General features: G+C 36.7%; 1 protein-coding gene across 1 annotated transcript; it reads right to left on the reverse strand.

Moving 5' to 3' along the window:
- Positions 1-1,531: 1,531 nt before the first annotated feature.
- On the reverse strand, positions 1,532-26,733 carry LOC124538591 (alpha-mannosidase 2). The gene is made up of 20 exons (XM_047115695.1): positions 26,235-26,733; positions 25,845-26,117; positions 25,055-25,202; positions 24,758-24,932; positions 24,069-24,370; positions 17,622-17,707; positions 17,440-17,540; positions 16,700-16,877; positions 15,643-15,827; positions 14,852-15,025; positions 13,896-14,160; positions 12,315-12,487; positions 10,976-11,194; positions 10,124-10,301; positions 7,784-7,942; positions 6,448-6,600; positions 5,587-5,709; positions 4,021-4,212; positions 2,314-2,427; positions 1,532-1,805 (listed from the first exon to the last, which is right to left on the reverse strand). Exons 1-20 carry the CDS (start codon positions 26,364-26,366, stop codon positions 1,647-1,649), a joined length of 3,489 nt encoding a protein of 1,162 aa, XP_046971651.1. The 5' UTR covers positions 26,367-26,733; the 3' UTR covers positions 1,532-1,646.
- Between the last annotated feature and the right edge of the window lie 180 nt (positions 26,734-26,913).

Below are 26,913 nucleotides of genomic sequence, written 5' to 3' on the forward strand. Positions count from 1 at the left end.
ATGGCCCAGTGGTTAGAACACGTGCATCTTAACCGATGAATTCGGGTTCAAACCCAGGCAAGCACCGCTGATTCACGTGCTTAATTTGTCATTATAATTCATCTCGTGCTCAGCAGTGAAGGAAAACATCGTGAGGAAACCTGCATGTGACAAATTTCATAGAAATTCTGCCACATGTGTATTCCACCAACCCGCATTGGAACAGCGTGGTGGAAAATGTCCAAACCTTCTCCTCAAAGGGAGAGGAGGCCTTTAGCCCAGCAGTGGGAATTTACAGGCTGTTGTTGTATCATGTGTTAGGCAAAAAAGTAGCCTATGTTCTTTCTTAAAGTTCAAGTTTGATTCATAGCAAATTTCATCAAATTCGGTACATTAGTTTAGTCGTGAAAAAGCAACAGACAAACAGACAGTTACTTTCACATTTATAATATTAAGTATAGATAACAATTTCTTATATAGACTTTAACTTTACTTCCAAATTTCGTACTATACTCCAGCCAACTTCGATGTGGAATGTTTAATAACAAAGCGTTGCTTAGCAACCAACGTCAGGCAGATACTCAAAACATTTTTAGAAATATGTACAACAATTATTTTTGATGTTAATAAAAATTAAATTTGATGATTAATAATAAAATATTTAAGACAAAGGACTAAGCGCATTCTTGGTTATAATTATAATACTTATGATCATCTGGAATAATGTAGATCTCAAAAATAATACCTCCAATTTTAAAATGATATCAGAAATTACCTCGTAGTTATATAATTCGCTTTATTAACTTTATCTATCGCCTCCCAAACGACAGGACTAATTTAGATTAATTTGAAACAGTGATTTTAGTGCTATATTTATGCTAGCCAAAACAAGATGTCTTTTTTTTAATCTATGTGTAATAAAACGTTGTGTGTAATGTTAACATTCTTACAATTACGAAGAGCTTGTATCGCTATTATATACCTTCCTAAATCTGCCAATTGCTTAAAAAACACTCCAAATGTTACAAACCTGCGATTTCTTTACGTCAGTATTAAAATATAGGGTTGTTAGTTTTGTAGTAATATTATAGTGGTAATTAAAAATTATTAAACTTTTATTTTAAGCTAATTTTCATAAAAATTATGTATTGACCGGCTAAATAAAATTTTTGGATTCTGTATTAAATTAAAATTTTTGTTTTTAAACAGGAAATTGTGTTATAATGAATATAGTTGTAATTATAATTATTATTATTTTTTATTAAGAGTGTATCAACCCTAATTATGATGACACATGGTTTGTTTACTAAAATTCTAGATCGAATGTGGCTGGAGTATAGTTTGTCAAATATGAAAACGCGAATATGGGTATCATAGATTATACAAGCCTTCGACCAATGATATCAAATGTTTATTTAACTTATTTCCTTTTGTAATTAGATTGGAACAGACTATATACACTTTATTATTAAGCACATTTCAAGATTACAACAACGAGTAATATTCTCTATACTTATATAAGCACGTTCTTGAGATAGATATATTTTTTTTAAATCGTCTTTTATTTCTCTCTAATTTTGTTTTCAAGTTTATAATAAACATTGCCTAAAATTTGTTACAATAATTTACAAGTTAATCATTGAATAGTATTTATTAGTAATTAAGTCTTAGGTGCGTTTTAACGTTTGATTTATGAAGACAGATCGTATTTCCATCGGACAAAGCGCGATAAATGCCTCCGGTATTGGGTTCCTTACGTGGACGAATGTCAACGAACTGTCGAATACCTGATCCTGCTGTACGTCCACCATATCTGTCAACGGTATCTGGAAATTTGAATAATAATAATAAATATAAATATGAGACAACATCACATACATTACTCTGATCCCAATATAAGTAGCTGAAGCACTTGTGTTATGGAAATCAGAAGTAATGACGGTACCACAAACACCCAGACCAAAGACAACATAGAAAACTAATCTACTACATCGACTCGGCCGGGAATCGAACCCGGGACCTCAGAGTGGCGTACCCATGAAAACCAGTGTACACACCGCTCGACCACGGAGGTCGTCAGATATTTTATAAATAAGAGGCAAGATGGCCCCGTGGTTACAACCGATGATTGCGGGTGTTTATAATTCATCTCGTGGTTAGTGGTGAAGGAAAACACAGTGAGGAAACGTCACCTCTCCATCTCCTCAAAGGGAGAGGTGTGTTGGATGTTGTTTTAAATAAAATTCAATGTCAATATCTTTAATAAATTTGACAAAAGCATTTTACTCATCTTAGATAAAATAATTACTTTCAAAGTAATTAATAATATTGTACCTGTCCCTCGCTGAGTGGATACCACTTCTCAATCGCCTTGTTGCCGTAGCAAGTGTCCAATTGTACACGCTGGAAGGTCATACCCATGCCGTGGTGTATGGCGCCGTCCTTATTCTGGATTTAAAAAATAACGTTACCGATATAATATATATATATAACACGCATGTCTCATACTCCCTGTACTTGTTTGTGGTTACCAAGATCCGGTCAGACTCTCCTGCCACATTCATTTATTAGGCAGTAGAAAGGAATATATCGTATCTGATAATATATTATGACATTAATCATTTTTTTTTATGGTATAGGTTGGTGGACGAGCATATGGGCCACCTGATGGTAAGTGGTCACCATCGCCCATAGACATTAACGCTGTAAGAATTATTAACTATTCCTTACATCGTCAAAGTGCCACCAACCTTGGGAACTAAGATGTTATGTCCCTTGTGCCTGTAGTTACACTGGCTCACTCACCCTTCAGACCGGAACACAACAATACTGAGTACTGTTGTTTGGCGGTAGAATAACTGATGAGTGGGTGGTACCTACCCAGACGGGCTTGCACAAAGCCGTACCACCAAGTAATCATTTTTTCAATTTATTTCCATTTACAGAGATAGACAGTTATTACTTAGTGGTAGGGTTTTGTGCAAGCCCGCCAGGGTAGGTACCACCCACTCATCGGATATTCTACCGTCAAACGACAGTCCTCAGTATTGTTGCGTTCCGGTTTAAAAGGTGAGTAAGTCAGTTAAACTACAGGCACAGACATAACATCTTAGTTCCCAAGGTTGGCGGCGCATTGGCGATGCAAGGAATGGTTAATATTTCTTAGACAATGACACTGTGTCTATGGGTGATGGTGACCACTTACCATCAGGTGGCCCATATGCTCGTTCCCTAATCTATAACAAAAAAAATTAGATTACCAACACATCGGCCATATGTCTTAAACCATTGGTATATAAAGGGTCGAGTCGAGATGGCCCAGTGGTTAGAACGCGTGCATCTTAACCGATGATTGCGGGTTCAAACCCAGGCAAGCAACGCTGATTTATGTGCTTTATTTGTCTTTATAATTCATCTCGTGCTCAGCGGTGAAGGAAAACATCGTAAGGAAACCTGCATGTGACAAATTTCATAGAAATTCTGCCACATTTGTATTCCACCAACCCGCATTGGAACAGCGTGGTGGAATATGTTTCAAACCTTCTCCTCAAAGGGAGAGGAGGCCTTTAGCCCAGCAGTGGGAATTTACAGGCTGTTGTTGTTTTCTGTAGACTCTGCAAACTCGTCCAATCCCTTTAGCTAGATATCGGTTCAAACGAGAATAAGAACTAGTTTAATTATAGTGTTAAGGCGTAAAATTGGTGCATCGTCGCTGTAAGGGCGAGTTCGCGCGAACGTGAATTTATTCGCGTGCGTGTCGTTCTATCTTCAACAACAGGTTGTTGTTGTATATGTTGTATATTACCTGTTGACTTCCAAGCAGGATACATTAATTGAAATAATTGTATTTAATTAACATGACGTTGTATTTTTTAAATGTTAAAAAATAGTAACTACTGAGTTTCTTGCCGGTTCTTCTCGGTAGAATCTACTTTCCGAACCGGTGGTAGCTTCAATTAATTGTTAAATGACGATTCAAAAGTGCTTATAAAAGCCTACTTGAATAAAGTTTAATTTGATTTGAAAGGGTCATTTAACAACCTTGGCGGCGACGTGCGAGTGGAAGGCGGCAAGTACGACGTCGGGCGCGCTGAGGAGAGAGCGCGCGTAGGCGGGGCGCGGCTCGTTCTCGCCGGCGCTGTAGTGCATCGTCACCAGCGGCTGCAGCAGCGCCTGCTGCGACACGTGCGCGCCCAGCGTCAGGTACTCGCTGCTCTGCTCGGGAGACTTCGACTGCGAAACAATAGACATTACACTCTTCACTTGACCTTGAACCACTCCAAATCATTTATTTATTATTTAGGGGGACTTCGACTGCAAAACAACATACATTACACATTTATTTAGTTGACCTTGAACCACTGCAAATCTATCATTTAATACGTTACATATAAAAGCATAACACATTACACTCTTTAGTTGACCTTGAACCACTGCAAATCATTTATTTATTATTTAATACGTTACATATAAAAGCATTACACATTACACTCTTCAGTTGACCTTGAACCACTGCAAATCATTTATTTATTATTTAATACGTTACATATAAAAGCATTACACATTACACTCTTCAGTTGACCTTGAACCACTGCAAATCATTTATTTATTATTTAATACGTTACATATAAAAGCATTACACATTACACTCTTCAGTTGACCTTGAACCACTGCAAATCATTTATTTATTATTTAATACGTTACATATAAAAGCATTACACATTACACTCTTCAGTTGACCTTGAACCACTGCAAATCATTTATTTATTATTTAATACGTTACATATAAAAGCATTACACATTACACTCTTCAGTTGACCTTGAACCACTCCCAATCTATCATTTAATACGTTACATATAAAAAATGAGCTAGTAGTAATGCAATATATTATATATGATACGAAATTTTATCAAACATCACGAAATTATTTATTTTATTAGAACGACGATACAAAGAGGCAAGAACTCTAATGTTAATTAGTATCATGTCACTACATTTTCTCTACAAATCAAGTATAGGTAATGTCAGGTATGTTTTGTATGTACGGAAAAATATTAATGTTTTTATGAGAAAATGTGATTCTCATAACATTGGTACAAGGAACAAACACAATCTTGTTACTCCTGTTACTCGACTGCATAGTTTCAGTAACTCTTTTGTGGGGCAATGTATACGCTTTTACAACAAGATCCCAGAAAGCGTCCAAAATGCTTCTGTTGCCAAATTTAAAAAAATTGTTAAGGAACGCTTGTGTGCAAAAGGTTACTATACAATAAGCGAGTTAATGTTTGATAGCACACCTTGGGAATGAAACGATCGCCACCTGGCTATTTCTAATCATATACTACTATGTATCTTATTAATTTGACAAAAAAAAATAACAAAAAAAAAAGGACCCGCTGAGTTTCTTTCGCCGGTTCTTCTCAGGTCAGGGTGTTCCTTTTTCCGAACCGGTGGTAGTGTTTATTTGACAATCAATAAGTGTAATGCTTCTATATTGAATAAAGGAGTTTGAGTTTGAGTTCCCATCACATCATGGGAACGAAGGAATAGTCAGTGTGCGTTTGTTTGCGCACACGTCGTGGGCGACATGGGTCGGAATGTACCGCGCAGACTTGTCCGGCGCGCTCGAGCAACAGGCGGAAGGTGTGTCGCGTGCGCACGTTGTCCAACACGCCCTGGTTGAGGCCGCGGTTGTCGTCGCGGCTGAGGCGCCGGTCCTGCATCACCTGGGAACGGATCCTCCATTAAGAACAGCTTTACTTGTCAACCGACTGCAAAGTTTCTGCATTTGCATTGATTTTTAAAACATACATAACTTATACGACCTCCATGGTCGAGTGGTGTGTACACCGGTTTTCACGGATACGCCACTCTGAGGTCCCGGGTTCGATCCCCGGCCGAGTCGATGTAGATTACCATTAGTTTTCTATGTTGTCTTTGGGTCTGGGTGTTTGTGGTACCGTCGTTACTTTATTACTTACTGATTTCCATAACACAAGTGCTTCCGCTACTTACATTGGAATCAGAGTAATGTATGTGATGTTGTCTCATATTATTATTATTAATATTATATTTATAGTTACTGTTGTAATATAGGTTTTTATAAGTAAATGTGATTTTTATCTATAATATAATCTTCTATTGTCGCATCGGAAAATGCAATGGAATGAAAATAAAAACGATTACTGCCGATTTACACAACCAATAGAAATAGCTCCCTATCGCGCCGTTCGACGCTATTCGTCGCTATAGATTCACGCGTCAGAGAAAGCAAGTGCATGTAAATCGACGTGTCAAATTGTCGAATATATTAGGTCATATGATATTACAAGTTATTACGTTTGTGCAAAGATCATATTCGTGTGAGTAATAAATATTGATAATTTGGGATAGCGTACTCAATTCGGATGTGATCGGTTTTACGAATTTTGCCGATGCGACATCTAAGTTGTGTCGTGCTATACCTCGATCTGTCCGCTGCGCAGCGCGGCGGCGCCGAGCGGCGTGGAGGTGAGCAGCGTGAGGCGCGCCGCGCCGTCCTGCAGCAGGGCGGCGGCCGGCAGCGGGTAGAAGTTCGCCTGCAGCGGAAGCTTCTCGAAGTACCGACGCTTGATCAGCTGTAACGGACACCGGCCCAGACCAGACATAAGTGTGATGATTTTAATTATATTATTCTGATTTTGAGATGATAACACTGTTGCGTCGTGATTGGCTGGTTAAGAAAGCCGACTTTGTTCGGCTGACCAATTGGATTACTGGACAGATTGTGAGGTGACAGGAGAAATAAAACAAGAAAAACAGAAGAGAGCTGTCGGTGGTCAGAATCCGGGGTTTTTGAAAGGGGTTATCATGAAAGTTAAGGATGATCGATTGTACAACATGGAATTATGCAGATTGAACCTATTACGTTAAATAAATGTATTTATATCTAATCGAGCTGAGTTCGGATTTATAAAATAAGTATTCCGTGAGTGATTTTGATATACAATTGGATATACATTCAAATATTACAATCAAAGTCTAAATGGAACATAGGATACAACAAACAAGCGATCGGTAATAGTTTTTCTCATACAGCAGACACGCCAAACCTCGGATTAATTAGGTACCTCGTCTGCTAGTACCTAGAGGTTTTAAGTTTTTTTTTTTTATGTTGTAGATTGGCGGACGAGCATATGGGCCACCTGATGGTAAGTGGTCACCATCACCCTTAGACAATGACGCTGTAAGAAATATTAACTATTCCTTACATCGTCAATGTGCCACAGAGCTTGGGAACTAAGATGTTACGTCCCTTGTGCCTGTAGTTAATATCAGGTAATAGGCTATTCGACAATACGAAAAATAAATTGTGATTTATTGTAATCAGTGTATATTATGAGTTTATAAATGGTTATTTACTAACGAAAGTTGAAAATAATACTTAATTTATTCATAAATCCATAAATAAAAATGCAAATTTTCAAACGTTTGTCACGTGACACAAAACGCTCCTGATTGGCCAGGCTTAAGATGAAGTCACTTTTTTGTAAACTTTGCTTTTCTATATTACTATACGTACCACAGATTAAAATACAAGAAAGTGACGTCACCGACCTTGCAGTGTCATATTGTCCAAGTAGCGTTTTTGCGCGCCATTTAAATATGGAATTTTTAATATGATATTTTTTTGGCAAATATTTACTAGAAATAAAAAAACACAACTTTTACTGGGTTCCTTAACTTCTATTGAATAATATAAAATTGATTTTAAAAACCAGTCAAATAGCCTATTATAATATATTTCGAAAGGCCACTAACCTGCATTCCGTTGAGATCCGTGTAAAACACGTCTCCGTTCTTGATGGGGGTGGAGAAGCGCATTGCGAGCTCCAAGTCGTCCACCTGAGGGTCGATCAACAATGTGTTGCTGATCTCCACCTCAGCGTGCGGTAGCGACGGGTTGTTGTACACTGAGATCTAACGAGGGGTAAGATGGACTAGAAATCAAAAATCAAAATCAAAGTATACTTTATTCAAGTGGGCTTTTACAAGAACTTTTGAATCGTCATTTAACAATTAAGTGAAGCTACCACCGGTTCGGAAAGTAGATTCTACCGAGAAGAAACGGCAAGAAACTCAGTAGTTACTCTTTTTCAAAATTTAAAAAAATACAGTCATGTTATTTAATACAATTATTAAATTAATATATCCTGCCTGGAAGTCAACAGGTATTAATTCCATGCTTTTTTATCATCTACAAAATCTTGTATCGAATAATACGCCTTTTTCACCTATGTAGAATATAGAATACATTAATTTCATTTTAATTCAGTAGCCTAACTGACAAAATGAGATATCTGATGGTAATTACCATCCCACCATAAAAATATGAGTCATCCCGCCACCTGCCTTGTAAATTAAGATATTGTTCCTTGTGTCCGTAGTTACGCTGGATATTTATGGCAAACAATATACATTGCCTTCGCTTAGTGAGTTTCGAAAAAGATATCTTATTTTATAAGAAAATTCAAGATATTTCTTATTTTTTGATTTACATTCAATTATAATAGTATAAGCTAAGCTTCTTTAAAATAGGACAAACAATTTTTTTTTGCTGCTACCCAAATCGTATAAAAGAGCGATAACAGAAGTTTGTGGGAACATTTCCTTGTCGACAGTCCGAGAGGTCGGATCGTTGGTCACGTGAGCCCTTTAATTACTCTTTTGCTTACGTTTATTTCTATTATCGAATCGAATTGCTGTGTGTTTTTTGTTAAAGTGTTGATTGACATTTTGTTTCCTTAAATAAATTGTAAGAAATATAAATGTTTGTCATATTTGTTATTTTTTTTTATCTTTAACCACTTCTGATCCTTACAATAGTAAATCAGTTCGGCTTCATTTGATTCAATAGCCAGAGCTTTTGGTGTATTCAGCTATTTAATAGGGTGTTTAATATTGTACTTCAAAATGTTGTAGGTATATCATCATAAAAAGCCAGAAAAAATATATTTTGACAAAATAAACACCCTTTCTTGCCCGAAAATGAAATTAAAATTTAAACCTTTTTATTCCCGCAAAAAAAGCTGTCAGTCATTTTGGTGACGTCACACATGTATAAATAAGTCCATATTCATAAATACGACCGGCGTTCTGCTTTTACAAATTTTAATTTAGTATTATAAAGTAATAATGTGTTTTTATGACTCAAAATCAGAATCTTTAAGTTTTATCAACTTTCATAATTTATATTTCACCACCGAAAATACCCTATTTCAATCAGAACTGTTTTGTGGGAACAATGCCGGGAAACCGTTTTTATTACATATTTTAAATTATCCATATCTAATGGTATTACAATCAGTTACATACAATCAATATAATCAAATATTCACTGCCTTAACTATTCACTTCCGATTTAGATTAGGTTAGTATTGAAACTGACCGATTACCAATACCGAAATTGTTTGTTGTTACTTTTTTTAGCTAATTTAAAATAATATGAAATGTTGTTTTTTTTAATTTAATTTGAGATTATGTTGTTCAAGATTGGAATGGGTAATGCCAAATAAACATGACTCATTAAAATAGGTATCGTATTAAATATTTATTACAAAAATACGTAATTCAGAACGAGGCTCACTTTGTTTGTTTATCGTTACTTTCAGACGGAGCCAACCAAGAGTATTAATTATAATCTTAACTGGTTACAAATTACAATAAAATATATATTGCAAGTGTTGTTTGATAAGTTTTATCTTGACATGTAATGGAAATACGTATTCTTATTAAATTAGATATTCAAGTTTCTATAACAACAATAACAACAACAACAACAGCCTGTAAATTACTACTGCAAATGAATCAGCGGTGCTTGCCTGGGTTTGAACCCGCAATCATCGGTTAAAATGCTCGCGTTCTAACCACTGGGCCATTAAAAGAATTAATTGTTAATACAACGCAGATGAAACAATCTACTAATCACGTCACAGATCATTTCGACCAAATTTATTATCAGGCGGCCTGTCTATATCTGCGAGTCTGCCTAACTATAATAAATAAAAAAAAAAATCATTGAAGTTTATTGGCCGTACATGTAAAGTTGAGTATTAAAACTACATTAAACATATTTACTGTGAGAATTAATCAATAACTCACCGCAAGCAATATTTCAGCAGCTTTGGGTCCCACTAGGCCTGAGTACAGCGTAGCTTTGAACGGTCCTTCCGTGATCACCATCTCCGGGAACGGGTCCGGCTTGAAAGGCGTCGCCGGGCCGTCCGGGATGAACAGGTACGCTCCGCTGTTGTTGTCTTGAGCTTTTTGAGTATCATATCTGTGAATTATAATTAACTGGTTAATAGGTTAATTTTTTTTATCAAAAACTATTTATAATTGTCCAGTATTATATTCCAATGACAGTTAACAGAAACAAATCTTAGATTTAAATATTCATTCAGTTGATTTGAATTTTTATTAAATGTTCTTGAAATTTTCGTAAAGACTTCTGATGATATATGTATAGTACGACACATGTTAGGTGTAGCATCAGTAAAATTCGTAAAACCGATTACTGGCGATTAACACAACCAATAGAAATAGCTCCCTAACGCGCCATTCGAGGCTATTCGTCGCTATAGATTTTCGAGTCAGTTCAACCCGAGAAAGCAAATTGACGTGTCAAATTGACAAATATATTAGGTCATATGATATTATATGTTTTTACGTTTGTGTAAAGATCATAGTCACATAAGAAATGAATATTGATAATCCGGGATCGTGTACTTAATTCGGATGTGAACGGTTTTATGAATTTTGCCGATGCTACATACTAAGTGGTGTCGTACTATACTTTCCACTTACAACCTGACAGCTAATAATTTAAGAGAGCTTTATATACATAGTCTTAATCAGATTGTAAATATAATAATTGGGCAATATAAACAAACATTATCGAGTATTAAAAGATATTTTGTATGTATAAAATGTAATAATAGCGAAGTGTCTCACTGAACAAAGTCCATGTGCACGGGCATGGTGTGTCCGTCGGGCGCGATTACGGCCTTGAGCAGGCCGCTCATGGTGGCCACGACGCGCGAGCTATTGCCGGCCTGCAGCGCCACGTCGGCCGCCAGCCGCGCCGCAGGTTGCTCCACAGCGAACACCTTGGGCAGATCCACCGACCAGTAGTCCGCGTTGTAGACACGCACGCGCGCGTACGACGTGTACCTACACGCATCGGACGTACGCGATACTTTGGTTATTTTTTTATGAAATATGTACAACAACGAAAACACAACAACAGCCTGTAAATGCAAACTGCTGGGCTAAAGGCCTCCTCTCTCTTTTGACGAGAAGGTTTGGAACATATTCCAAGATTGTAGAATGTAAAAGAAACATTATGAAAGCGGTGTTTGAGCTGTTCTTCTAATTAGGTTGTGGTTGTGTATACGAGAGACGAATCATGATTCGGCCTTTTAGTTCAGTTACATCACAGTTCATGTATGTGAATGTAGTGTTTAAATTTTACAAGATATTATGTTCGATTTTTAAATTATATTTGTTATACACGGGCTATAGAGTTTGCATAACAAACACACAACACAACAACAGCCTGTAAATTCCCACTGCTGGGCTAAAGGCCTCCTCTCACTTTTGAGAAGAAGGTTTGGAACATATTCCACCACGCTGTTCCACATGGTAGAATACACATGTGGCAGAATTTCTATGAAATTTGTCACATGCAGGTTTCCTCAAGATGTTTTCCTTCACCGCTGAGCACGAGATGAATTATAAAGACAAATTAAGCACATGAATCAGCGGTGCTTGCCTGGGTTCGAACCCGCAATCATCGGTTAAGATGCACGCGTTCTAACAACGCGGCCATCTCGACTATGAAATATGTGCGCGAACTTGCAACGCGTGCTATTTGATGGCAAGTGATCACCACCGCGCGATATATAATATACCTAAGCTTCCTTTATGTTCCTTGTGCCTGTAATTACACTGGCTCAATAATCCTTCAAACTGGAACACAACAATACTGAGTATGATTGGATCGTACCCACACAGACGGTCTTGAACGAAGTCCTCCCACCAAGTAACTTTAAATAAGTACTTCAATATGTCAAAATCGGTAGTGCTTAATATAATATACTCATAACATAAATGCTAAATTTCGATAGATGCAGCAGATGACTACGACGAACATACAGCCAGTGCTATATATGATGAGTGAGTGATATCTTACCCAGGCGGGCTTGCACAAAGCCCTACCAAGTAAATTTATTTATTTAATTTATTCAGTAAACACAATAAAACTGAAGTGACTGTTACAATATTCACGTACTTATTGATAGCCATGTTGTCCCGCAGCGACACGGTGTAGACGGTGATAGCCAACGCGTCCACGACCACCGGGAAGGACAACTGGAACTTGTTCGCTGCGAAGCCGAGTCGCTTCTCTCCAGCTACCACGGGCGATATTTGAGCCATTATCGGGTTGCCATCCGGGTCGAATACCTAGTTAAAATACAAAATAAGGTAATTAGGTTGAAAACTCATGTAATCAAGTTTTCATTAATGGAATAAAGTCTTCTGGATCTACGTTAAAAATGGGTGTTCCACGAGGTTCAATTTTGGGTCCCTTTCTATTCCTAGTATATATAAATGATCTTCCTTTCTATGTTTAAGGTATTTGTGATATAGTGCTGTTTGCTGACGATACTTCGCTGATTTTTAAGGTTGACAGGAAAAAAACTGACTATGACGATGTGAACGGTGCATTATCTCAGACTATACACAATTGGTTTACAGTAAATAGTTTAGTTTTAAATGCTCAAAAAACTAAATTTGTAGTTTTTACCCTACCCAATGTTAGAAGGCAAAATTATAATATATCTTTAAACGGTGACTGTCTTGAAGTAGCTGATGCTACGGTGTTCTTAGGAATAGAACTGGATTCCAAACTTCAGTGGAGTTCTTATTTATCATCCCTAACAGGAAAGCAATCCGGTTTATTCATAATCTTGGAGCTAGAGACTCTCTTCGGGATGTTTTTAACAAAGTAGGAATACTCACTGTTGCGTCGCAATATATTTACAACAATATTATGTATATTCACAGTAACATTGATTACTTTGATAAAATCAGTGATAATCATTGTATATGCACTAGAAGTAAGGATAAGCTTATAACGCCAAGTTTCCGACTCCGCAAAGTCAATAAGTCCTTCTTGGGGCAAGGTATCCGTTTCTATTATAAAATTCCGCAGACATTTTTAACTTTGCCGTTTAGTAAATTCAAATCGTTTGTAAAAAATACATTGGTAGAAAAAGCATATTATACGATACAACATTTTATAGATGATAAAAAAGCGTGGAGCTAATACCTGTTGACTTCCAAGCAGGATATATTAATTTAAATAATTGTATTTAACTAACATAACTTTGTATTTTTTAAATGTTAAAAAAGAGTAACTACTCTGTTGAGTTTCTTGCTCTTGGTAGAATCTACTTTCCGAACCGGTGGTAGCTTCACTTAATTGTAAAATGACGATTCAAAAGTGCTTATAAAAGCCTACTTGAATAAAGTTTATTTTGATTTGATTTGAATTAAAAAATATAATTTTAAAACGGCAAACAAATGACAATCCATTCGAACGATACTTCGCTCCTATTGGTCAATGAGCACGCACCGACCGCCGGCCCCACGAAATTTATTTCTTGTAGCAACTTGTGCCACATACGCATCCGCATGCAAATCGCATCGGTTATTGCGGATGTGGTTGCGGATGTCTAAAATAATGCTGAACTTCCGCATTCGCGAATATTCGCAACATCCCTAGTTCATACCATTCCTTATCACTGTTCTATTTAATTTTACCAGGTCCTAAATAACACGGTTATATTGGCATAAGAACAAATCTCACCTCAACGTGTGGCGTTGACACTAGTACGGTCACAATTTCGTGTCTCTTGAACGCCAACGCGTTATAGAACAGCAGCCGCCTCGAGGGCGACATCGGGTCCAGGGCGATCGTTATCCGGGACGGGATCTCGTCGTGTTTCCGCCAGATGTCGTCCACGTCGAAGTACACGTCTTCCTGCGTCTGGTCCTGGATCGCAGGTTGCTTCAAGAGATAGTACGCCGCTTGCTGTATCGCCGATTGGCTGTATTTGATGGCCGTTAGCATTCTGTAAAGATAAGCTCGAATTTAAAAGTAGCAACAGTACCAAGTACGTTAATAGGTATATAATGTATAAGTCTTCGTACGGGAAGTGTTAAGAAGCGTGGATTGTGCCGGAGCAAAATCAAATTAAAGCTACTGTTTCGAATGGATATTCGAGAAGACAGATCGGTATGAAACTCAGTAGTTACTCTTTATATACAGGGTTATTGGTAACTCGGCGTACATCCACTAGGAGGTGATAGGGGTGACTATTTGCAATAATTGCGTCGGGATGTCCAAAATAATTAATATACGCGATTAAAATCCTTTATAACTAGTTTTATTTAAATGTGTAATAATCGCGAAGATTTAAGACAAAATAGATTTTTATTGATATTTTTGTCGAAATAAATTTTTGAAGTTGCATTTTTGACAAATTTTGAAAAAATCTAAAAAACGTGATAACTCAAAAATGGTTCACTTTTGGATAATGCATATGGGTGTTAAAAATATTGCAAATAGTCACCCCTATCACCTCCTAGCGGATGTACGTCGAGTTACCAATAACCCTGTACATATGATAAGCCAACGGCTTCGCTTCTATTTGTATTTGCCATGTAAAGTCCATCCTTACAATTCAAGCATGTTTCACACATTCGGCCCAGTGGTGTGTCCGTGAGAAAGAAAGAGACAGAGAGACGTTAGTATGTACTGACTTGCGCGCGTAGTCCTCGCGCACGTCGTCGCGCGCCGTGCCCGTGACGCCGTCGTGGTGCTGGAACAGCGCCAGCGCGCGCCGAGCCTGCTCCACGCGGTCGCGCAGCTGCAGCGCCGAGATGCGGCTCAGCGCGCCCGCCGCGCCCGCCTGCGCCGTGATGGTCTCCGCCGCCCTGCGGACCAGCACCGTCAGCGGCGAGTCGGCCCGGCGTCGCCCCGAGCGACTCGCAACTCACCGCCAGGGTTGCCAGATTGGGCGATTTATCGCCATTTGGGCTACCTCGCCGACGAAACGGCGATATAAAAATATGAAAAATCGCTTGTCGTCCAAATGGGCTACATGAGATTTTATTTTGACGATTTTGGGCTACTTCGCCCAAATGGGCTACATGAGATTTTATTTTGACGATTTTGGGCTACTTCGCCCAAATGGGCTACATGAGATTTTATTTTGACGATTTTGGGCTACTTCGCCCAAATGGGCTACATGAGATTTTATTTTGACGATTTTGGGCTACTTCGCCCAAATGGGCTACATGAGATTTTATTTTGACGATTTTGGGCTACTTCGCCCAAATGGGATACATGAGATTTTATTTTGACGATTTTGGGCTTCTTCGCCCAAATGGGCTACATGAGATTTTATTTTGACGATTTTGGGCTACTTCGCCCAAATGGGATACATGAGATTTTATTTTGACGATTTTGGGCTACTCCAGCTTTCTCAACATTTTCATTAGTCATAGGGATATTTATGCGTGAACATCTAGCAGGTGGCAACACTGCTCACCGCACGTAGGCCAGCAGCGCCCGGTCCATATTCTTGTAGAAGGGCCGCGACGTGTAGTACCCGCTCCAGTAGTGCTGGTTCCGGTCGGCGTACGTGAAGAAGTCGCCCGTCAGCACCGGGAAGTCGGACAGTTTAATTTCCTCGTGCACCGCCTTGAAGTAGTCTTGGAGAGTGCCAAATTGTACCTGATGAGCGAAGCTGCATTAAGTTAGCTTTTTGTTAAACCAATTCTCACCGTTAAAAATCTCGAGTTGAACGCGCTAGGGAAAGCTAATCTTAGTGGTATTCTTACCAATGAGATCCGCTTTCTTCTTACGGGCTAGCGACTCACCACCTCTGTGTGAAGATGGAAGCGATAGCCCTAAGATAGCCTAAATGAGACCAGATCGCACTTGTTCCCGAAGGAAAACGTACGGAACTCTACATCAGCAATATTGTTTTTGAAATACCTAGAAGCTAAGCTATAATTCCTTTTTAAATGGTGACGGATTCATGCACGATCCATCCACGTCTACAGAGAATGAACAGATCTCGCTAGAGCTGATATACTTTCCAAGGTATGCACATTTACACCCCAGCCCTAACAAAAAAGAATCGATATGCACGTCGAAAGGGGAATATTACCGTAACCGCTATTGGTACCCAACACCCTGAGATCATAAGGCGGTTATTAGTGAGAGAGTAGTTCTTTCCCGAGGCCCCATACCCAAAGGTATTCATCATGGCAGTACTAATACACATTATACAGTGTTTAGCTCTATAAATACTGACTGATATTATTTAAAATCAACGACAATTGTACGTTTCGAATCGTAAAATATATGAACATCAGTCTATTGTACATTGTTAGTATTTTATCTGCATTTGGTTGAATCGAAGGGAATTCATACTCAAAATCTTTATTCCATATAGAAGCATCATTTTTGCTTATAAATGTCAAAAAATCACCATCTGGAAAAAGCACCTCATACCTGCGAAGAACCAGCGAATCTCAGAATCAATGCAATCTTTACCCGCTCGCAGATACAATACAATATAATACTGAAAACGAACTCGCCTCAGCATTCCACGCGTCGTTGCTGTTTATGTAATCAATGATCATTTCGTAGTTCTGGTACTGATTGTCCCATTCATTCGCTCTGTCGTAGCGGAAATCGTCGCCCAGCGGCACGAGGACTACATTACTGCGGTACAGCTGGGCCTTTTTACGCCATTGATCCAAGATCATGAAAGACCTGTAACATAAAAAAAATTTGAATGAATATTTATAAAAACGTGATCATTAATAAGGTTAAATTATAATTTTATAAACTTTTTAGTTAGTTTTACTTGGTGGTAGGGCTTTGTGCTAGCCCGTCTGAGTAGGTACTACCCACTCATCAGTTATTCTTCCGCCAAATAACAGTACTCGGTAATATTGTGTTCTGGTTTGAAGGGTGAGTGAGCCAGTGTAACAACAGACACAAGGGACATAACATCTTAGTTCCCAAAGTTGGTGGCACATTGACGATGTAAAGAATAGTTAATATTTCTTACAGCGTCATTGTCTATGGGTGATGGTGACCACTTACCATCAGGTGGCCCATAAGCTAGTCCGCTAACGTATACCATAAAAAAAGTTTTTTTATTTGTTTGTTACGCTTACCTTTGCAACCTAAATGATATTTTCGATCAGCGGTACAGGTAAAAGAACATAGTGTACCAAATGTGCGAAAATAATACAATAGTATGGTAGAATAAATGTAAAAAATAAGTTAAAGTAGTTGGAAAAAAAGTTAAATAGAAAAAACACCATACCTTTCATCAACATTTTTCTGGACAATTTTTCTGGGTGGTAGTCCCCAGGGACAAGTGACCCCGTTCCCGGGCAATCTTTTAAAATCGAATTGACAGCAGATCTGGAAATTAAAATTTTCATCGAAATATTATTGAAATGTCATCAATAATATTTCGAACAAATTATGTGTATGAAATTAAACCTTAGGGTCCGGTCCGCACGTATGAGGAACATCGTACGAATAGAAAGGCATCATGTGGGTGAACATATCGGTTTTACCAGAACCATCTGAAATTAAAATAGTTTTAATTTGTCTCTTTGTATATGTTCGGTCAATTTTTAAATCAATTATCAGGAAGCTTAATATCCATATCTATACCTATATACGTTCATGTCACCGGCCCGCTATAGTGTTTGTAACATTAGTCGTAAGAATAAATGCAGTTAGAACACACGTCTCTCGCTCATTTAACAAACCCTACAACAGTGACAAAGTAAATTCAACCTAATTACATCCATCATATGGTCCTTCGAGCCGGATGAGAATCGAAAGACGGGCGCTGAAGCGGTACAAAACAATCGCATTCCTTTATAGATAAGGACGGTTCGCCTATGCAACGAAGTTGTAAACAAGTTTTTATACAATAGTACGAATTAATTTGTGACATTGGTTATTATTTAGTGTTTATTGGACGTTAAAATAAAAGTTTTTGGAACATTATCAGTGTAAAATGACTACCCAAGAACAAAATCAACTTCTCTCCGTATTAGAAGACACCGCCAGTTTATTGCAAAAAACACAAATCAACTTAAAAAAATGCCCGAAGGCAAGATTAACTATTGGTTATATTGAAGCACGGACAAAAATAATTAATGATTATTGGAACACATTTAAGAACGCTCATCGGGATTTAGTGAAAATTACACCAAAGGAACTCAAGGGAAATTTACCATATTTTTTAAACGAAGAATTTTTTATTTATGAAGATTTATATAATGTTATTCACGGAGATTTGAAGGATATGCTCATTAAATTGTCAACAAATTCATCAAACGAAATATCTATGCATACAAGTATTTCAAACTCATGTCCACAAAATAGTCTTTTACAACTGCCAAAAATACAATTACCAACATTCAGCGGTAGCTACGAAGCATGGCCTACCTTTAGTGATCTTTTTATTTCGTTAGTGCACAACAATACTAACTTAAGCGACGTACAAAAATTACACTATTTGAAGACAAGTGTTACCGCCGAAGCTGAATCATTGTTGAAGCATATTCAAGTAACGTCCGATAATTATACACATGCTTGGGAAATTTTGAAGGAAAGATATGGAAACAAACGCTTAAATTTAAACTGCACAATGAAAAGATTATTTAATCAGAAAAAAATAATGACACAATCGGCTGCGCTTTTAAAAGGATTGTTGGATACTACTATGGAATGTTTGAACAACCTTAAAAATATGAACATCTCAACGGACTCTTGGGATCCTATAATAATATATCTTCTGGTTCAGAAGTTGGACCCAGAGACGCACAGAAGCTGGCAGGAATATGCATACAAGGATGAATCAGAAGCTTTACCCACGTGGAGTGAATTTAAAAAATTCTTAGAGTCAAAGTTTCGTACCTTGGAATTGATGACAGCAAATACTACACAGCATTCCACTCACCAAAGTAGACCAACAGTGAGCCAACGTTCTTTCCATATTGCAAAGTCAATCAAAACAAAAAATTGTATCATGTGTAATGATAACCATACACTTTGTCACTGCAAACAATTTACGAAAATGGAACCTACTGAGAGAAACAATTACGCAATAGCCAAACGGTTATGTTTCAACTGCCTGGTGCCAGGACATTCAGCATTTAGTTGTAAGATACCTGTGTCCTGTAGAATATGTCAAAGACGTCATCATTCTCTCCTACATGTAACCAAGAACCAGGAATCTGCGGCATCAACGAGCAATTCAAAACCACAACCGCAAATTTCACAACATGTAGAAGAAAAGCAAGAAGATGTACAAGCACATACAATGATTGCGTCACACTTTACAACCAGACAGGGAGTAGCACTATTAGCGACTGCAGTCGTGGAAGCAGTAAGTGAACAAGGATACAACATTCCACTACGAGCGTTAATAGACCAAGGTTCACAAGCAACATTTATTAGCGAGAAGGCAACACAACTACTTAGGTTAGAACGTAAACCAATGAAAGGCAATGTCATTGGGGTGGGATCAGTAAAAACAGAAATCAAGCATGTGGTTCAGCTACAATTAAAATCGCGATGGGATCCAAATTTCAACTTACCTATTCAAGCTTATGTCATGTCAAAACAGCTGACCACAAAGTTGCCCGCCAGAACAATTGCTACACACCCATGGCCACACCTCAAGGGCCTCGAGCTGGCTGATCCAAACTATTTTCAGCCAGGTCATATAGATATACTCTTAGGAGTCAAGGAATATTCTGAAATATTGCAACAAAACTATATCAAAGGTCCTCCAGGCACACCGTGTGCACAGAAGACCAGCCTGGGATGGATTCTTTTTGGAGAAATTCATTCACCTCAACACGATACTTACGTAGTAATGCACCATCAAATCGACGTTGATGACCTGTTCAAATCTTTTTGGGAAGTAGAAGTAGATACTGAAAGACGCTTAACACAAGAAGAAAAGCTATGTGAACAAATATATGAAAACACAACGACCAGAAATGAAGAAGGAAGATATATTGTTAAATTACCGTTCAATACAAGTAATCCACTATCACCTGAAGGAAAGACTAAGGATATCGCCACACAAAGATTTCTACAGCTAGAAAGGAAATTTAAAAAATCACCAGACCTAAAAATAGAATATACAAAAGTTATAAATGATTACATACAGCAAGGTCACATGGAAAGAGTTCCTGAAAAAGAAAAAGAAACAAAGTCAGTGTACTTACCACATCACGCCGTAGTCCGTGACAAGGAGACCACTCGTACACGCATTGTATTTGATGCATCCTGCAAGGGGATTAATAATATATCTCTTAACGATGAGTTACTAGTCGGCCCACAGCTACAAGAAGATTTAAGAAACCTAATTATGAAATGGCGGATGAAGCTTGTTTGTTTTGTAGCCGACGTTCAACAAATGTATCGGCAGATACTAGTGACGAAAGACGATGCAGATTATCAGCGGATCATTTGGCGTCAGAATGAATCCGATAACCTTGAAGATTATCGCCTTCTGCGAGTCACCTTTGGTACTGCCCCTGCTCCATATTTGGCGGTCAAAACATTGAAAAGAATAGCCGACGATGAAGGTGGTTCCTATTCACAAGCTAAGCAAATCATTAAGGAAGATTTCTACATTGATGATCTTCTATCAGGCGCTGACTCTGTGGATGAGGCTATCATCATTGCGCAACAAATAACAGATATTTTGCAAAAAGGAGGGTTTCAACTTAAGAAATGGTCATCCAACAACATGCATTTTATACAGTCCATTGAAGAAAACAAAAGATCTACAAATATCAAATTAGACTTAAATCTTGACGGAACAATTAAAGCATTAGGTATTACATGGAACTTAAAAGAAGACAATTTTCGATACAATTTAAACTTACCACCGATGGGAAAAACCATTACTAAACGAGGAATCTTAGCTGACGTACAAAGGTTATTTGATCCATTAGGATGGCTGGCTCCTAGTACAGTTATGGCTAAAATATTAATTCAAAAATTATGGCTCGAAAAGGTTGACTGGGATGAAAACATCAGTGACGTTTTAGAAGAAGAATGGAAACAGTTACGATCAGATTTTGAAAATGTTAATAACATACAAATTGAAAGATGGCTAGGAACAACTAACGATAATATAGAGAATATACAAATACATGGATTCTGCGATGCGTCAATGCGTGCATATGCAGCTGCTGTTTACATTCGAACCATAACAACAGAAGGAAATATTATGACAAATCTCATCGCTGCAAGAACAAGGGTAGCACCACTAAAGACAATATCCTTACCACGCTTAGAACTTTGCGGTGCTTTACTTCTCAGCAAACTTATGAAACAAATTGGACAAGCTATGAAAATATCAACATCCAAAATGTACGCATGGACAGACTCGTCAATTGTTATCTCGTGGCTCTGTGGAGAACCCAATCGATGGAAGCCATTTGTGGCCAATCGAGTGGTACAAATCATAGAAAATATTAACAACAAACATTGGTACCATGTACAGTCGAGTGACAATCCCGCAGACTTAGCCTCTCGTGGAATGTTTCTCTCGGCGCTGATGAAAAATGATCTCTGGTGGAGAGGTCCTAGCTGGTTGGCTGAAAGGGAAATAAAGATTAGTAAACAAGAAGTTATAATGACAGACATGGAAATGAAAGTAGAAAAGATTAATACTTACCTGAATACAGTAGAACCTGAAAAACAAGGAAAATTATTAGTATCACAATTTGAAAATTTTGATAGTTTAACAGAATTAATAAAAACATTAACTTACTGTAAAATGTTTCTAAACTATAAAAAACAAGAAGAAATCACAACTAAAAGTCTAGAAGACATATTACACATTTGCATTAAAAAGGTACAAGAAGAAGAATTCAAAGATGAAATAGCAAGTCTGAAAAGGAATAAACAAGTTACAAATAAAAGTCTACTGAAGTCACTCACCCCATTCTTAGATAGTGAAAATATCCTCAGGGTGGGCGGTCGTCTCAGGCATACAAACTTACCTTATTCTAGAAAACATCCAATTATCATAGGAAGCAAAAATTCACTTATACTATTGATTATCGCTGATGCACACACTAAAACTCTTCATGGTGGAAGACAACTGATGTTAACGTATCTACGTTCTAAATACTGGATAATAAAAGCAAAATCATTAGTGAAAAGTTATATACACAGATGTCTCATATGTTCCAGAATAAAAGCTACTGCTAAATCTCAAATCATGGGAGATTTGCCAAAACAAAGGGTTACTCCTTCCAGACCATTTTTACACAGTGGAGTAGATTTTTGTGGCCCTTTTCAAACATTAACGTCAAAGGGTCGAGGAAATAAAACAATAAAAACATACATAGCAATTTTTATTTGTATGTCCACAAAAGCAATTCATATTGAATTAGTAGGAGATCTTACATCGCAAGCTTTCATAGGAGCTTTCAGACGTTTTGTTGCTCGAAGAGGCAGATGCAGTCACTTGTGGAGTGACCAGGGCAAAAACTTTGTAGGTGCTAACAAACAACTTGTAGAAGCCTGGAACGAAGCCAAATTAGACTACAAAGAAGAGATAGCACAAACACTAACAACAGATGGCACACAAATGCATTTCATACCAGCGTATAGCCCGAACTTTGGTGGATTGTGGGAGGCAGGCGTTAAATCCATTAAACACCATCTAAAAAGAATTGTTACAACTCACCTTACATATGAAGAGATGACCACGGTGTTATGCCAGGTAGAAGCTTGTCTGAATTCACGCCCCTTGTGTCCACTAGATGACACTGATTCCGACAACTTAGATGTACTCACGCCAGGACATTTTCTAATTGGAGAAGCACCCATCATCGTTCCCTCACCAGATATGAGTAACATCAAAATGTCTGCCTTATCACGCTGGCAACACACTCAAAAACTTGTTAATGATTTTTGGCACAGATGGCAAGATGAGTACCTGTCAAGACTTCAACAGCGACCTAAGTGGCTAAAAACACAGAAGGAACTAAACATAGGAGATATAGTATTAATTAAAACAGATAATCTACCACCTGGAAAATGGTCGCTGGGAAGAATTGTTGATAAGCATCCAGGTGCAGATGGTTTTACAAGAGTATACAGTGTGAAGAGTAACAGTGCTATAACAAAACGATCTGTAACAAAACTTTGCGCTTTACCTATAGACTCAATGTAACAATAATGTAACTGATTTACTTGCAATTATTGTTTTACAATGTTTTACTAGATTTGTATTCATTCATAAGCATTTAGTTGATCTAAAAAGGACCATATGTCCTTTTGGTGGGCGGTATGTTCGGTCAATTTTTAAATCAATTATCAGGAAGCTTAATATCCATATCTATACCTATATACGTTCATGTCACCGGCCCGCTATAGTGTTTGTAACATTAGTCGTAAGAATAAATGCAGTTAGAACACACGTCTCTCGCTCATTTAACAAACCCTACAACAGTGACAAAGTAAATTCAACCTAATTACATCCATCAGTATATAAGTTTAAATTTAATGGTTATCTTCGGAACTAATGATCCAATCTTAAAAATTGTTAGAAAGACACTTAACTCCAGAGTTCTATAGGGCATAACAATAAAATACACAAACATGTTTTTTACAATGACACAGTGCAATATTCAATTGATAGGCTTCTGCAGTGATATTCTGTTAGAATTCACTTTGTATCTAAATTTCGACTTTCTTACAGATTTACTAATGTGAGAAGACTTTCTGACATCCAGAATAGGTCTTCCAGGTCTTTGATAGCGTTATTGTCTGACAAATCATATCTATCAAATATTGTTTCAGCTTTTAGCCTATTTAATAGTTGCAACATCATAAGAATTTTTTTACAATGACTTGAAAGGTTGAATGAAAATTTTTAAAAATCAAGCTTACCCCACATTTGCCTCCATTTAAACTCCAGTTGCCTGTTCAAAGCAAGTTCCTTCTTCACTCTGTAATGTACTCTTTGTATAACAGAATTTTCAAGTCCCGTCAACTTCAATAAATAAGGCTGGCTGCTAGAATGCCCAAATGGGTCGATTGCCCAGCCATTTTTGGGTATGTAACCAAGATTATCAAGTAGCCATTGGTGTCCTGTTGTTAGTTGTTGAGCAATTGATAGCCAGTGGGAATTAGCTTCATCGTTCATAACCCATCCACCCGTCACTATTTCAATTTGTCCTGATTTTAATAAGCTGGAAAAAATATGTTTTATGAACTCAAATTAATAGTATATATATAAGTTTTAAATTAATATTAATTTAATAAATATGTGTGCTATGTATTAATATTTTTGACACCCCTAATGAACTCATATTATTTATATGATTTCTCATAGCTTATTTGACTTTCATGATCCAATAGAAAATTTTTTGTGTATAAATCATTTTCATTTTTATTTTCTATGTATGGATAGATATAATATAATATTATACTGATGATTATTATATATATTCAAAGTTTAAACACTGGTATGTAAAAATAATTATTCATAGTACAGTATTATATTAACAGTGCTCACAAAGTAACTACTGCACTGCAAAACAAAATAAAATAATTTATTAATAAAAATTAATTAATACTTTTGAAAATCTGTTTTCTCCTTATCTGTTGCATCAGATGTCCACCACAATGAAAGATAACTTGTCTCTGCCCAAATAAATTTCCTTCCAACATTTTCCTTGAGTTTTTCCACCATATTTGTAAATATGGCTTTTGTTTGAGTCTTATAATAGTTCTCAAAGGTCTTGATCCACCCTGTATAATTTATTGCTTTTTAATAACATAAAAATGTTTTTTCTCATAACATGACACAAATCAGCTGTTTCCACAAACCAATATATGTATATGACATTCAAGATATTCTACAATGTATTTACCAGGATCATTGTGAGAATGGGGCACTATGAAAACCTTCAACTTGTTTTTACTACTCCATTGATTATCTTTATACTCTATGTTCCAGCCCTGCTTCCACACTCCACCATCAACATCATCAAACATTATTCTGTCATACATTGAAAGCATCTGCAATAAGAAAATAATTAGTTATTGATTCTGTTGCACACAAGCAGTACTTCAAGAGGACTTGTGTTATTTTGTATTTTAAGTGTAAAATATATTGAACTATACCCCAAAATAAACAAATAATAGTGGTAATTTAGGTAAAGCTTAAATAGGCAAAGGATATATCATGTTTTAACAGCTATCTTTCATATAAACTTTATATGAAGAATATTACATAATATAAATGTATATGTAAAGCTATGCTGCATATTAACAAATAATAAGGACATCACAAATAATATATACAAAAATACATCCACATAAACATATTAGTTTCCATATAATAATAGTTACATAATTAACAAATGACATTCTTAAGTTCATTATGTGAAAATTAGCTGTACCATTATGAAAAAAACAATACATGAATAACAGTAATTTCTAATTTTATTTAACTTTATGCTAATAAACTATAAACTAAGTACTCTTCCATATATAATACATGATTTACTTGGGGTTTTTAATCAGTTGAATAAAATCATAAATTACAGTAACAATAAAACTAACTTCTGGTTAATTATTTCAAATTAATACTACATATATATTAATAGTGTTGTGTTGTAGTCAAAAATCTGTGAATGTATGTGTAATGTAAAACTTTACCTGCACATCTGTTTTAGAAGATGTTTGAAGAATAGGGCAGTAGGACATATTTATTTTTCTATGCATCCTTGGTGGCTCATCACCGACAACCTTAAATTCCCTGATTTTAGTCTCTTTGTGTACGGGTTTGGGTCTTATCTGCGGTGGATGAAACTCTTGGGATTGCTCCACAATCTGATCCATGGCACTTTTAATCTCTCCAACTACAGCATGATGCTGGTTTAGTTCGTTTTCTATGTTTCGCAGTTTTGATTCGAACGAAGACCATTTGTTCTAAAATATTTGATTAATTAAGTGCTTACATTTCAGTATGTGTTATAATTAATTTAATAAAACTTTTCTGAGAAAAAGTTGACTGACTAGACTACAATGTATTTTTTTTACACTTACATCTTCAAGATCCACCATTGCAGGTTTTATACTAGGCAATTTAAAACTAAGATCTGTTACAACATATAGAATAAATATAAATGCTATAATACATGTCGCCCAAAATAGGGCTGACAATCTTCTTATCCTCATATTGCTTTGCTGGCTTCTCTTGATCAATGAAACTTATAAATCTCATTCATTATATGCCACATGCTAGAGTTAAATTGTCAAATTTATGTTACTTGAACACACTTCTTATAAAGGATTACAGTAATATATTAATTTTATCAATTATTCCGGCTGATAAGATTTAATCACAATAGTAAACCACTTTTAATAGTTATTAGAATATGCATATTCCTCAATACACTGTATTTACAACAAAATACTTTTTTTCTGTATTTTTCGGATATAATGTAATAACTGAACAAAACTTTTTTTCAATTTTATTTGTTATTCTTGTCTGAGACTTTTCTGCTTACATTTTAAGAAAATGTCAAACTTGAAACTCATAAAAGCAAACATCTTGCGCCGGTTGACAAATGATCAATCTTCGGAATATTTCAAGATGTGTCTAAAAAATAATTGAGAATATTTAATATTAATACGAACTATCTAATTAGTATCGCTAATAGTTTTACACGATTATCTGAAAATAATAATTTCTAATTGGCCCATTGATTATATGTATCCGAAC

This window comes from Vanessa cardui, chromosome 20 (genome assembly GCF_905220365.1).
Source record: "Vanessa cardui chromosome 20, ilVanCard2.1, whole genome shotgun sequence".
Taxonomy (NCBI): Eukaryota; Metazoa; Arthropoda; class Insecta; order Lepidoptera; family Nymphalidae; genus Vanessa; species Vanessa cardui.